This window comes from Oxyura jamaicensis, chromosome 4, assembly GCF_011077185.1.
Source record: "Oxyura jamaicensis isolate SHBP4307 breed ruddy duck chromosome 4, BPBGC_Ojam_1.0, whole genome shotgun sequence".
Classification (NCBI taxonomy): domain Eukaryota; kingdom Metazoa; phylum Chordata; class Aves; order Anseriformes; family Anatidae; genus Oxyura; species Oxyura jamaicensis.
This window is the reverse complement of record NC_048896.1, coordinates 68,652,828-68,664,925: the sequence shown is the minus strand read 5'-3', so window position 1 is coordinate 68,664,925 and position 12,098 is coordinate 68,652,828. Positions and strand designations below refer to the sequence as shown.

Below are 12,098 nucleotides of genomic sequence, written 5' to 3'. Positions count from 1 at the left end.
CACAGTCTAATCCATTAACTGTAGGTGCTGTGACTGCCCTTGCAGGGGCATACCCCACTCCAAAGCCAGGGTGCTCTTGCTGCACCCCATCTGCATCCTCCTCAGGCCATGGACCATGCTCACTGGCTGTCCCAGCATCACTGAACATAATCTCTCCTCATGGTCTGTCGTGATGAGGCAGGCAACAGCCTAAAGGCTGCTCAAAACCCTGGAGGCTTATGGTGCTGTTATAACATCACGTATTCATTTGTTTCTAATTTTATCAAATTAACCAGGCTGAATTTTCCATGCTGGGTGTCTGCCTCATGATGAATATATATATTTTTTTGGAAAATGCAACCCACTGAGAGGCAGTTATTTCTCAGCAGGAGGAGAGAGGAAAAGCTGCTGGTTTGCTCCTGTTGCCATGTCATACGTGTTTGGATTAGAAACTGTAGCTCCTGCAAGGGCGATATCCATATGCATGCTGCTGCAGGCTCCAGGGCCTTGGCCAGACTTTTTCTGCCCCAGTTTCAACTGCCTTGGTGCTTTGAGGAGCAGGGCAAAAACCCCTTTTATGCACTCAGGAAGTTGCTCCAGCTTCTGGTCAGTGACTTGGGTGAAGCTGAGTGCAGGCTCTTGGAGACATAGCTTCTGAGAACAGTGGGAATTTCACCATTCCCCTGTTCTCTACCAGTTCCTGCAAAAAATGATGATAAAACGTGCTCCTCATCTTACTTCAGTGGCTTATTCATGTGGAGGAGGAGAAGCTATCAGTGTCTCCACACACTGTGTTACATCAAGAGCCAAATGAAGGTATGAAGACAATGTTTCTAGACATGATATTGAGCCACAAGGCATTAACATTGCTTCATGTATGATGGGAATTCTGCTCCTTTATATCTTTTAAAACCCATAAATGATATGGCAACAAGCTCAAAAAATTACATTAAAATAAAACAAAAACAAACAACACCAAAACCACAACACTGTGACTGTTGCATAATGAAGATTTCAGTAGTTAGGAGATGGTGGTGCAAGCCCATTTTCCTGTGAAAAATGATTGTTTCCTACCAGAATATGTTTATATTCCCCTTCACAGAGCTGGTTACTGCTGTGTGTAATACCTTTTCTAGTAGCTAACTTGAGACCCTCTAATCTGTCATCTCCTAACAGAAATCTCTGGGACAGCTGAAGGTGTCGGGGCGTGATGCTTTTGTACTACCCCCCTGTTTTTCAAAGGAAGCCTTTGAATTAAAGCATGCTTTCAAACTCAGTGCCTTTTTACCTGTTTTTATCCTGCTGTCTCTGCTGATAACTCCTCCTGGTTCAACGCTTATCACATAGATAGGCAGATCCCATTCCCGGTTGGTTGCTCCGCCTGCTACTGTCATTCCCAGTGACTCCGTGTGATCTTTCCGGACAGCCACCACCTTCTCATGGCAGGTGACAGCATGAAGGGTGCTCTGTGATGGGGAAAACAAAACAAACACACGCAGTGGGCATGGAGACCTCCCTGACAGCTTAGGCGTTTTCTACTGAAGCAAATATTCATCAGGAAGAACTGAGGGAACACCAAAGCCCTTACAAGTGCCTGCCACATCTGTCTGGGTGGCTGGCATAGCTCTCCCAAGGCTTAGGCTCTGTGGAGTCAGAGATGCAGCCAAAATAACCCATACTTTAGAGTCAGACACAGCTTCTACATCCTCTTACTCCTGTCTCCAAATAGAGAGTGGTGTTATGTGCACACCACTGGCCGCGCAAACCTAGTCTCTGAGCAAGGGTGAAACAAAATCACGGGTAACCTTGGGACACAGAGGGAACACAGCTTCAGCACAGCCTGTGGACTGAGTGGTACCTTTACAACCCATCCATTTCTAGCAGAAGAGCTTGAGAGACAAGGATGCTTCCCCAGAAAATCTGGATGTAAATGTTAATTGCTTTGGCTTGTTCAGGCATTTCATAAGCTGTGCTCCTGGCACCAGCTCCTGAAGATCCTAGTCCCTCTTGCAGAAACCCTCTTGGAGCTAGAACAGACATGCTGCTAAATACATTTCAAATGTAACCCTCTGCCCCCTTCTCATTCACAAGCACGACCTCACATTTACAGTATGCAAAAAGAATCTATAAATCTCATTTAAAGCCACATTAATCTCTTCTAAGCAATCTAAGATCCCACAAAGACATTCTACCTGGGTTCCTGGGCCAGCAGTGCAGAAAGAGGAGCAAAGAAAGCCCATGGCTTCTCCCACTGTGACTATGGGGAAGGAAGGAAGACAGCAGCAAGGGGCTCTTATGGGAATAGGAAGGAAGAAAAGAACAGCGTCAACGGGAATTATGCGGTGTGGGGACAGACACTGGAAGGGCTTCTTTATATGTAGTACCAGAACAGCTTAATTTTCGGGGAAGCCACAGAGCTTCAGGAACAAAAAGGCAAAGAATTCCATGAAAAGAGATCTTCTCTTAGTCAGTGGGGCAAAAAGCAAACTGATACAGCTGTCTGGACATACCACCTGCAGAGCACTGGCACTGTGTCAGAGTAATCGGGTTTCTGGCTTGCAACCGAACCTAAACGTTTCTGAAGGCTTTACAACATTCTCTTTTAGAGGACTTAAGTGTCCTAGTTCAGGTCATTTTAATCCTTCAGAAGATCACATTCATCTTCAAGGCTTACAGGTTTTAAACTTGGTAGCTCTAACTTGGTGCAAACTAAATGTAACATTTCATCAGTGTTTGTGCAAAACATTGTCCTTTTTCCTCTAGAAAAGGAATGCCTTTCCGTCAGGAAGCTGTCACTTTCTGCAGCGTGTGGGATAGGGGCACTACTAATTTTCACAAATATGTGGGTATGAAATTTTGTAAGAAAACATGAAGTTATAAGCAAGCTCACAACTCTGAGCATTCAGAGAAACTCTGTTACTTTCACTATGTCCATCATGTCTCTGACCCTCAAAACACTAGCTGATAAATCAGCTAAGGCTCTATATTTGAAGAATCAGTGCAGAGACAAGCAGCTTTCAATGTGGTGCTGACAAATTTTCCTGTTATATTTCAGTGAAAAATTCTATAAGTACATGTAGTTATATGCTGAAACATGCTAGATCAGTTTTCCTTTGAAGCCATTCTTCTGCATGTCATTTTTTACATGACTGCAGATAGAGAGGAGTTAGGGCGACTTGGCTGAGACGAAGGCCGTGATGAAAGTAAAGTAAAGCCTTTTTCAGTAAACACACGTAGAGCTCTCTTGGAGGTACTGCTGATAAAGAGTAAGCCAGTTAAAAGGCAGTGTTTATCAGTGACTGCATTTCAGTGCATTCTCTCCCAAACAATTGTCCTCCTCTGTCATTCTGACAAGAACTCAGAGGTCAGAAGAAAAACATAACAGTTCATCTTCTCCTTTTTACATTTTCTTTTTTTGGGAGGGTATGTTTACTGTAAAATAAATATTTACGGCAGATTATCACAACATCAAAGCCACGACATGTGCCCTGCAGGCAAAGGATGTGGCCGTGTCTGTTTGGAAGATGCATTTCACCTTAAGGCTAACCTGCTTGGATGGCCACAGAACATTGCCTGCTCAAGCAACAGGGCAATGGACTTATTTAAATGCTTGGCAATTTGTCAAAAAGGAGCAAGAAAACAGCTCCAATTAAAAATAAGTGTTATTTAATTAATGGCAAAACTCCCACTGACTTCAAAGAAATAAAATCTGGCCAATTTCTACATTACAGCCCTGCTCAACAACCTCAGCTACACACGCTAGTGTTTCTGATATCTTCTCTTTTCTGAATCCAGGCAGCAGCCACAACAATTTGGGCTGGACGTCCCATATCCCTGCACACCAGAGAACAGCTTAACGAGACCCCTTCTGGGAGCGGTCTCCCAGCACGCCATACAGCCCCCATCACTGCCACTACAGGAGGATATCATTACAAACTGTCCTCCTCTCTCTGCTCTTGGCTGCGTGGCCCATTGCCATTGGCACTGGCCTGAAAGAGAGCCGCCTTCTCACTCCTTCCAGATGCAGGCAGGTTGTGGGGAGGGCAACGGCTTGGCCAAAAGCAATTCCTGAGCCATCATCTGAACAGAGAGGCTGCTGGAAGTTTATTCTTGGCACTGAAGGCAGCGATGGCTTGTGAGCAGCTTGCAGCCCTCGTTCATGCACACAAGGGCTCAAAGACAGGATTCCTGGCCTGCTAATATCACCTCCTAAGGCAGGGTCAGGGCGGGGGGAAACAATTAAAATTAACCAGGATCCAAGTCAGTTAGCAATCTCTCTATCAACCACACGTAATAAAGCAACCCCACTGATGGCAGCAGGCAGCAGATTCACCAAACCACACACACGTAGCAAACTGCCCTGATGGTAAAGTGCAGCCAGTGATTGCTGCCTGGTGCTAGAGCAAGAGCACATGCTGTGTTAGGACACGGTGCAGACCCTAGGCCTGCAAGCATTACTCTTGCGCTAATGCCTATTGAAAAATAACATTTTAAGTCTGCCACAGCTTGGAGTTTAAAAATCTTGAATTGCAAATTAAGTTCAGTTAAACCTTCAGCAAAAAAAAAGCTGGAGATATTCAAACTGACATGATTGTACCCTATAAAAGGGCAAATAACACTCCAGTAGTGATTGCATTAGCCCAAAATACTACAGGGCCTGAAGCAAATCATGACCACTGGCTGGACTGATCTACTGATCTATTGCCAGAGCATCTTCTCTGATATAAGCTCTCCAGCACCCACACACCCAGCTAAAGCAAGATGGTAACAGCTCAGAGTTTTCTCTTCTGTCTCTGATCTTCCCTGAAAAGTGCCCAAATTGTGGCACTGGGCAGAAACCCACAGCAGGTTGCCCACTTACTTGCTTATGGAGCGCATATGTCTTCTGGCAAAATGGAAATCCCCCTAAAAGCCACAACCTTTTCTTCAAAAGATGATTCCTTAGCCTCAGGGGGACAGTTGCAAGGTCAACAGTGGCCTTTCAATCTCACAGATCCCCCAAATAATGTTGAATTTACCAGTTTTCATCCAATACCTCTTGGTACAGGAAGAGAAAACAGGGATCTGGGGCAGTGTATGGAAAACAAGCCACGTTGCCAAATAATCACACGTGGTATCAATTAATCAGATCTCTGTGGTGGAGCTAGCAGGTGCCCAAGCATCACTAGAAATCATATAGCAGCATCATGAGCTAATTGCTGTCCTACACATATCTCCCGAAGGAAATCATTACTTCATTAGGAAGTAATGTTTTGCAGATGCATGATTAGTTGGGCACTATTTGCTACTGGCTAGTAGCTACTCAGCACCAGCTCTGCTCCATGGTTTAACCCCTGTTGGTCCTTACCAAGGGCTGGGATTGTTTTTCCATGAAGTATCAAAACTGACAAAAAAGATACACTGATATATATATATATATATATATGTATGTATGTATTACACATGAAAACCACTGAATAAATACTGTTCAAACAAACAAACAAAAAATGAGAGAGAGAAAGCAAAAGGAAACCTGCAGAGAATGGGTGTCTTTAAGCTTTTGTGAAATGCAGAGCGAAGTTTGTCTCCTGGCTGACAGCTGCATGCCCAGTCTGACAGCTGGTTCAGACCAAAGGTCTCTTTAAGAACACTTCTGGCTGCCCATCAGGCAGGAGGGATTTAATCCAGCCCTGTCTGTCTTCCTTGCTCATGCCCCCCTTGGTGCGGACCAGCTCATGAGGGTTTTGCATAATGGTGACACTCAGACTGATTAAAGTAAATTAACCAGGCATACGACTGAAATTTAGTGCAATAAAGAAATTCAGCTCCTGCATAGATATTCTTACATACGGTAAAAATATGGTCAATCTGCTGTGATAACCCGTGGTGTTAGATAAAAGCCACTTTTGTTCATCATGAGCACCTCCATGCAACAGCTTAATCTGGTTGAAGTGGCAGTAGTTCTACTTAAAATTACAACTGTAGTTGTTTCAGATTCACTTCTCTCAGTGCAGAGAAGTTTTTAAAACACAGAAGAAAGCTCCTAAATCCCCTTTGTCCCAAGCTGACATTTCCTGGACGAGGACCACACTCTTCTGTCCCTGTCCTCCTCAGCCCAAGGACAAGACCTGGATCCCCAGGTGCTCTCAGGGGAGGTCAGTCCTGCTGTTTCAGCTGTAAAGATGCTGTCCCCTGGGGTCACACAGCAGTGGCACAGTCAAGCACAAGCCTCCCAAACCAGCATGTTTGGTGACCAAACCCATCAGAAACTTGCTATGCTTGCCGTGGCCAGTGAGGACCTCCCAGCTGCAGCTTTCAAGCTGGGTCATAGCACGGGTATCTTCAGAAATGAGCAACAGACTAATTATAACTAACTTCCAAAGAGGTTAAAAGGAATCTCTCAGATCGATCTATGAGACCTTTTTGCCTGCAGACTTTGCTCCAGATGGAGAAGCCTCAGACAAGCCTGTTATTTTCATTGGAACACATCTCCCTGCGGTGACAAGATCCAGAAACACCACCGCAGTTCCTCCTTTCCCGCGGACAGAAGGATGGAGGTGCCCTCACCTTGCAGGGGTTGTTCCTCTCGGCGGGGCAGGGCTGGGGGCTGCTGCCATAACTCCAGCCCGTCTCCTGCAGGATGTCCGGGGGCTGCTGCCGGGTCTGCCGCGACACCACGAAGTGAACCTGCTTCTCGCTGGCCTGCGGGAGGAGGCACAGGGTGAGTCCCAATCCCACCGCTCTGCTGCACAATAACCCCGGGTAAATCAACTTGGGATGCTTCACAAAACACAGATCCCATTTAAGCTTGGTTTGGATTTCCCTCTCGTGTGGTCGTGGTGACATAAAGCAGTAGCATCGGTTCAGGTTAATAAAATCCATAAAAATTTACTGCCAGCTACTTAAAACTTGAAAATCTGGTGTTAACTCTGAAAATCCCTGCCTGTCCCAAATCTGGCGGCAGCTAGTGATCCCACCCATGGTGGTGGGGTCGCTGAGCAGTCCTTGTGCCCACCTGCGTGCATCTGCCCCGAGCAGCAACCTGCCTGCCACAGGAGAGAAACAGACACCCAGAGCTGCTGCTCCCTACATTTAGTGCTGTAACAAGGGATGTGCTACAGCTTCGGCTGGTGAAAGTGGGGGATAAATGATGCAGCTGAGCTCACCTGCCTGCAACGAGCATGACAGATGCAAGGCAGCTTAAAGAAAGGGATGTGGCACCATTGGAGAGGCAAAATCCCACTGTGCCAGAGCACAGAGAGAGAGTCAGCAGACACAAAGAAGCCTGCAGAGTAATGGGACTTGGGGTGGGACAGTTGCCAAAGCTCTCACTTCAGGAACAGCAACTGCAAAAACAATTAACCCGAAATCAGCTCAAAATACTTCTGTGCAACAGAGTCACAGCACTTGCACATCTAGGAGATGCTGCAAAACCTCCAGTGAGTTATGTTTGCTCGTTGCTTTCAGGGGCTGCGTGTATGCCTTATGTTGGCCTTGTTAATTCTGTGTACAGGTGATTTTTTTCTGTTATTGAACCAGCACAAGGGAGGTCATCTGTTTCACTAGAAGGCTTAACTCTCCCCTCAGAGAGGTGCATATAAGTCTGTTCAAGACAACAGTGGTGCAGTAACCAAGCTGAGAGGGAGTAGAATTCAGTGTGGTAAATCACGTATCTCTCATAAGGGCAAACCTACAGACCAAGCTGAAGGCCTCGAAGCTATAGGAGCATACCCAGAAGAAAAAAAAAAAAAAATCATCCTCTAATCTTCTCTCCAGGCTAGAGACCACAGTGCTGTGGCAGGTAGGAGGGGCTTTTAAAACTGGTCTCTAGAGGGACTCCTGTCTGCTTGCTTGCAGTTTATTTCCAAGGAACAGCTCAGTATCTAGCATGGAGACCCCTGCAAGCATCTCCGGAGCCCCTGGGACATCAGACCCCCAGAGATGCTTGCTTGTGCTGTTCCCCTGCTCGCGGTGGAGAAGCTCCAAGGAAAGCTGGCATTGAACAAACAGCTGGAAATCAAGCCCAGCTCCAGTTACACTATTGAAATCAAATCTCCCGCAGACAATTAACAGAAGCTAGAGGAGGCCCCTGGGATTTTCATTTTTATAGTTCAGTTTGCCTTTTCTGCGGCTGTATTCTGTAGTACTAGCTGAGAATTATTAAAAGTGCTTTTGAAAATGTCACTATAGTTTAAAAGAAGAAAAAAAATACCTCTCCCAAACCTCCAACTTCAAGCACGAAGTCTGAAGTCTGCATGTTCAGCCCGTGTTATTAGGAAGAAAAATAGTACCTCAGTAAAAAATGCACATTTCTTTGTCACCTTACCGGTACTTTGGGGGATGATACGTTTTTTCCACTAGCAAATAAAATCTCTACAGCTTCATCATTTGGTACATTAGCACATATCAAAAAATAACTTGCTAGGCATTTTTACCAGATTTATTATTACCTAACATCAATTCCTGAACTCTGAGACCAGTATTCTTGGTTACTCATCTGGTACCGAAAAGTAGACTGATGTATCTTGGGAGAAATGAAAACACCCTAGTTTGTAGGATGGTTGAAATGTAACTGAACAATACAAGAATAAACCTCCTACAGGCGTATGACCCCCATGAAAATACAGTTTTCTTTAAAACAAACAACTTCAACTTACGCAACTTCTGTTTAAAACTCATCTGCTGCCACATGGTTAGTCTCAAAATTGGTTATTTAGAGGGAGGTTGTAAATGTGATTAATTCTCTGTAGACCGACTAGCAAAAGTTCAGCACAGTCTCTACTGCAATGTCACATTTGTCTCCAGGTCAGTCAAGTTGAGTAATTTCTCAGAAGTCCGGAGTGTTTTAAAAAGTTATCCAAACAAGACGGCTAGCTTTTGTATTTACGTACTTCCATGTACAAACCCATTAACGTTTCTACTGATCAGGATATTAATTGCTGCTTCAGCCTGATCTCTCTCTCCCTCCTTCCTTTTACTGCTTGCTTTTTTTCCCCACAATACCACCTCTGCTTTTTATGCTGAAGCAAGAATTAAAGAAATAAGATTTGTTTTGAGCCCATATACAAGTAATAGCAGAAACTGCCACTAGAATGAAAATTCACGTTATGGCCAAAGCAAATCAAGAACCAAGTGGGGAATACTCTGCAAAGCGTTGGCTTGGAAACCTCCAGCGGTCTCTTTTGCACCAGCCTGATTCTGTTACTGCTTTTGGGAGCTCTGTCCCTGGTTTAGGTAATGCAGCTTGAGAAGATCTCCAGTTACCTGCACTGTGACCTCCCTGGAGATGCAATGTCCAAGCACGACAGTGGCCAGCAGGGCCACTGGCATGGAGAGGCTGCACAGAAACACCTTTAGATTAAATATGCCACATCTGACACAAGGCTATGACTAAAGATGATGCAGCAAATGGGAGGCAGCGAGCTCCCCAGCGTTACGATGTGTGCACGCTCCCAATTAGCGCTTACACATTTTCTTCATTTCAGTTCTTGTGACTGAGCATATAAACAGCCAGACACCTAATCTCCTGATTATCAACTGCTTCGCCTATGCTAATGTATAATTGCTACAGGCCTGAAGGATCAGATTTTTCTCAATTAATCACTATTTAGGAGTCAAAAGTAATCAGAGTCTGCAGAAATCTGATGTTCTCCCAGCTATGCTTGCATAATAAACCACCACCACCTTTTATCGTATCAGAGAAGGTTCATTCTGCTTTTAAGGAAACTGATTTCATATTTGAAGCTTCCAGCACTGTTAAGTTGAAGGCCTTAATGTGCTGTGAATGACACACACCGAGATCTCAACAGACAGGATACTGTTGAGAAATGAGAGGACAAAAAAAACATGCCGTGTAAGAAGCAAATGCAAAACATTTGTGGCCTCAGTGTAACGGCTTTTCTCTGGCATAACATGGAAACAGGAAAGGCAAATGATAATTGATGAAAAAACATGACAAAAAAGACAGGTTCTGGGAATTTTGCATTAGACAAAAATGATTCATAGAGCTCACATCAGTGCAATGTAATGCTTGCTGTTTGGAAACCTGAGGCTCCCCTTTGATGGGCATGCTGTTTAAATTCCCAGAGAGTGTTGTGCATTTCAAGAATTATTATAAATAACATCCACTCTTTGGAACCCAATAAGAGCTTTAGTAGTGTTTTCAAACACTCGTGTGTGAATGGTCTCATTAAGTCATTCTTTCCATTTCATGTCTATGCTGTATGTGTTTTTTGCTTGTGAAGCACTGTTGCCTTGTTTTGTAGCCATAAAGAACTGTTCCAAGGATACCAATTTTTCAGAACGGTTTTCATTCCAGGCTTTCTTCCCCTTGGAGAATTTAGCATCCCTCTCATCCCCCACTCCCACTGCCTTCTGCTCCCACTTAGTGATCTACATACAGTAATCCTGAGAGATGCTGGACCAACATTTCAACAACTGGTGTTATGCACAGGGTTGCAGTTTTGTTGCCCAGACAGGACATGCCTGCTTGCCTGAGGTTGGGTGGGAGCCCCTGCTCCCAGCATGTGTACGAGCTAATGGCTTTATCCATACCTATGCCATAAACTTTTCAATTAAATTTAGTTACAGCCATCTGTGAATCTGTGCTAAAGGAGAAATCCTTTCCACAAAATACATTGATTTGAATGTTTCTTCCAGCCAGGCTTGTGTTACCCTGATGATACCTGTCTGAAATGGGGAGCACCCAGCCTGATTTGACATCGTGCTATTGAGGAACATGAAATTCTTCAACACATGAACACTCTGCATCCCTCCAAATGAAATGAAAAGTTGCACAATAACAACTGTTGAAGTTTTTTTCTTTTTTTTTTTTTCTTTTTTTTTTTTTTTTTTTAACGTAGGCTGTAAAGACATAAATGAAAATATTTCTGGAAGGGAAATTAGGCAGAAGCTGACTGATTCTGTAGCTGAGAAAGGCACAGTGACACTTTTGTAGCAAGACTGTTAAGCACATCACAGAGGCACCCCTTTATAGTTTTCCATGTGAGTCTAAATAGAGATTTATAAAAAATATGGAAAGACGTCTTTTTTTTTTTTTTTTTTTTTTTTCTCCAAAACATCTGGATTTCCATATACTGGATATAGGCAAGAAACCACACAGTGATGATGCTCTTCCCAAAACATGCCATCGGTTCCCTTAGCCTGCTCTGGTTTGCTCCCATCTGACCTGGAGGGGGTCAGAACTCAGCTGGACCCATTGCTCCTGAGCCACAAGCTGGTTTGCCTTTTGACAGAAGGCACTGCTCTGCTGGCACAGAGTATGTGGGGATTTACATTGGCCTGTTCACTACAACAAAGCCTCCTGGGTGAGCTGACTGTAGAAGACATCACTGGGAGATGGCACATGGCCGTGTTCACCCCCTGTTCCCACAGGGACACCAGGGAGGTTTCAGAGGTGTAAATTCCCACCTGAGCCTGGCACATCTCCTTCCCTCCCCGAACTGCACACCCGTTAATTTTGCAAAAGACGATGAAAACACAAGTCTTGGCTCTCGCCAGGCTCAGAAACCATGCCCAAAGCCTCATTGACAGACCTGTATCAGGTGGGCCGCGCTCTCCAGGCTGCCGTACCGATGGTCGTGCCCGTTGATGGCCAGCACGCGGTCGTTCTCCTGCAGCTGCCCGTCACGGGCCGCCACTCCTCCCTCCAACAGGTTGAAGATAAACACCCCGGGCTCGTCGGCCCTGCGAACCAGCTTTATGCCCAGCTGCTCGTCCGGGCTGCTCTTGTTCAGGACGACGTGGAAGCTGTCGTCCCTGTTGCAGTGGGCCTCGAGGGCGAGCCCGCTGTTTCGGCACCGGTACCTCTGCTCCCTGAGCACCGTGAGCCGCAGCACGTGGCAGGGCTGCTTCAGGATCGACAGGGCGTAGTTGTGAGGCACGTTTTTGATGTCCATGCCGTTCACCTGGAAGGGAGAGCCGTAAATCATCAGCATAAAGGCCTTCTAATCTGAATTGGCACCGGAGGCGGCCAGCCTATTTACACAGATGTCTTCACACGAGGTGACGTGCGGGAGGCCAAGTTTGTGCTGCAGAGTGGTCTTCCCCCAAGGAGAGGACGCACTGTACAGACACTTTCTGCCTTCTTTTTTCCTCTTTCTCTCTGATAGTCTCCAGAC

The 12,098-nt window shown here is 45.3% G+C and overlaps 1 protein-coding gene across 7 annotated transcripts in view; it reads right to left on the bottom strand.

The window, feature by feature from the left end:
• LNX1 (ligand of numb-protein X 1) overlaps positions 1 to 12,098 on the bottom strand; it is a 77,346-nt gene that overhangs the window by 8,726 nt on the left and 56,522 nt on the right. For all 7 annotated transcript variants that reach the window (XM_035323748.1, XM_035323750.1, XM_035323749.1 and 4 more), the window contains 3 exons: positions 11,514 to 11,885; positions 6,526 to 6,660; positions 1,268 to 1,445 (listed from right to left, as the gene is read on the bottom strand). In XM_035323748.1, the coding sequence (XP_035179639.1) occupies positions 1,268 to 1,445; positions 6,526 to 6,660; positions 11,514 to 11,885 (685 nt within the window). The remainder of the gene's footprint in view (positions 1 to 1,267; positions 1,446 to 6,525; positions 6,661 to 11,513; positions 11,886 to 12,098) is intronic.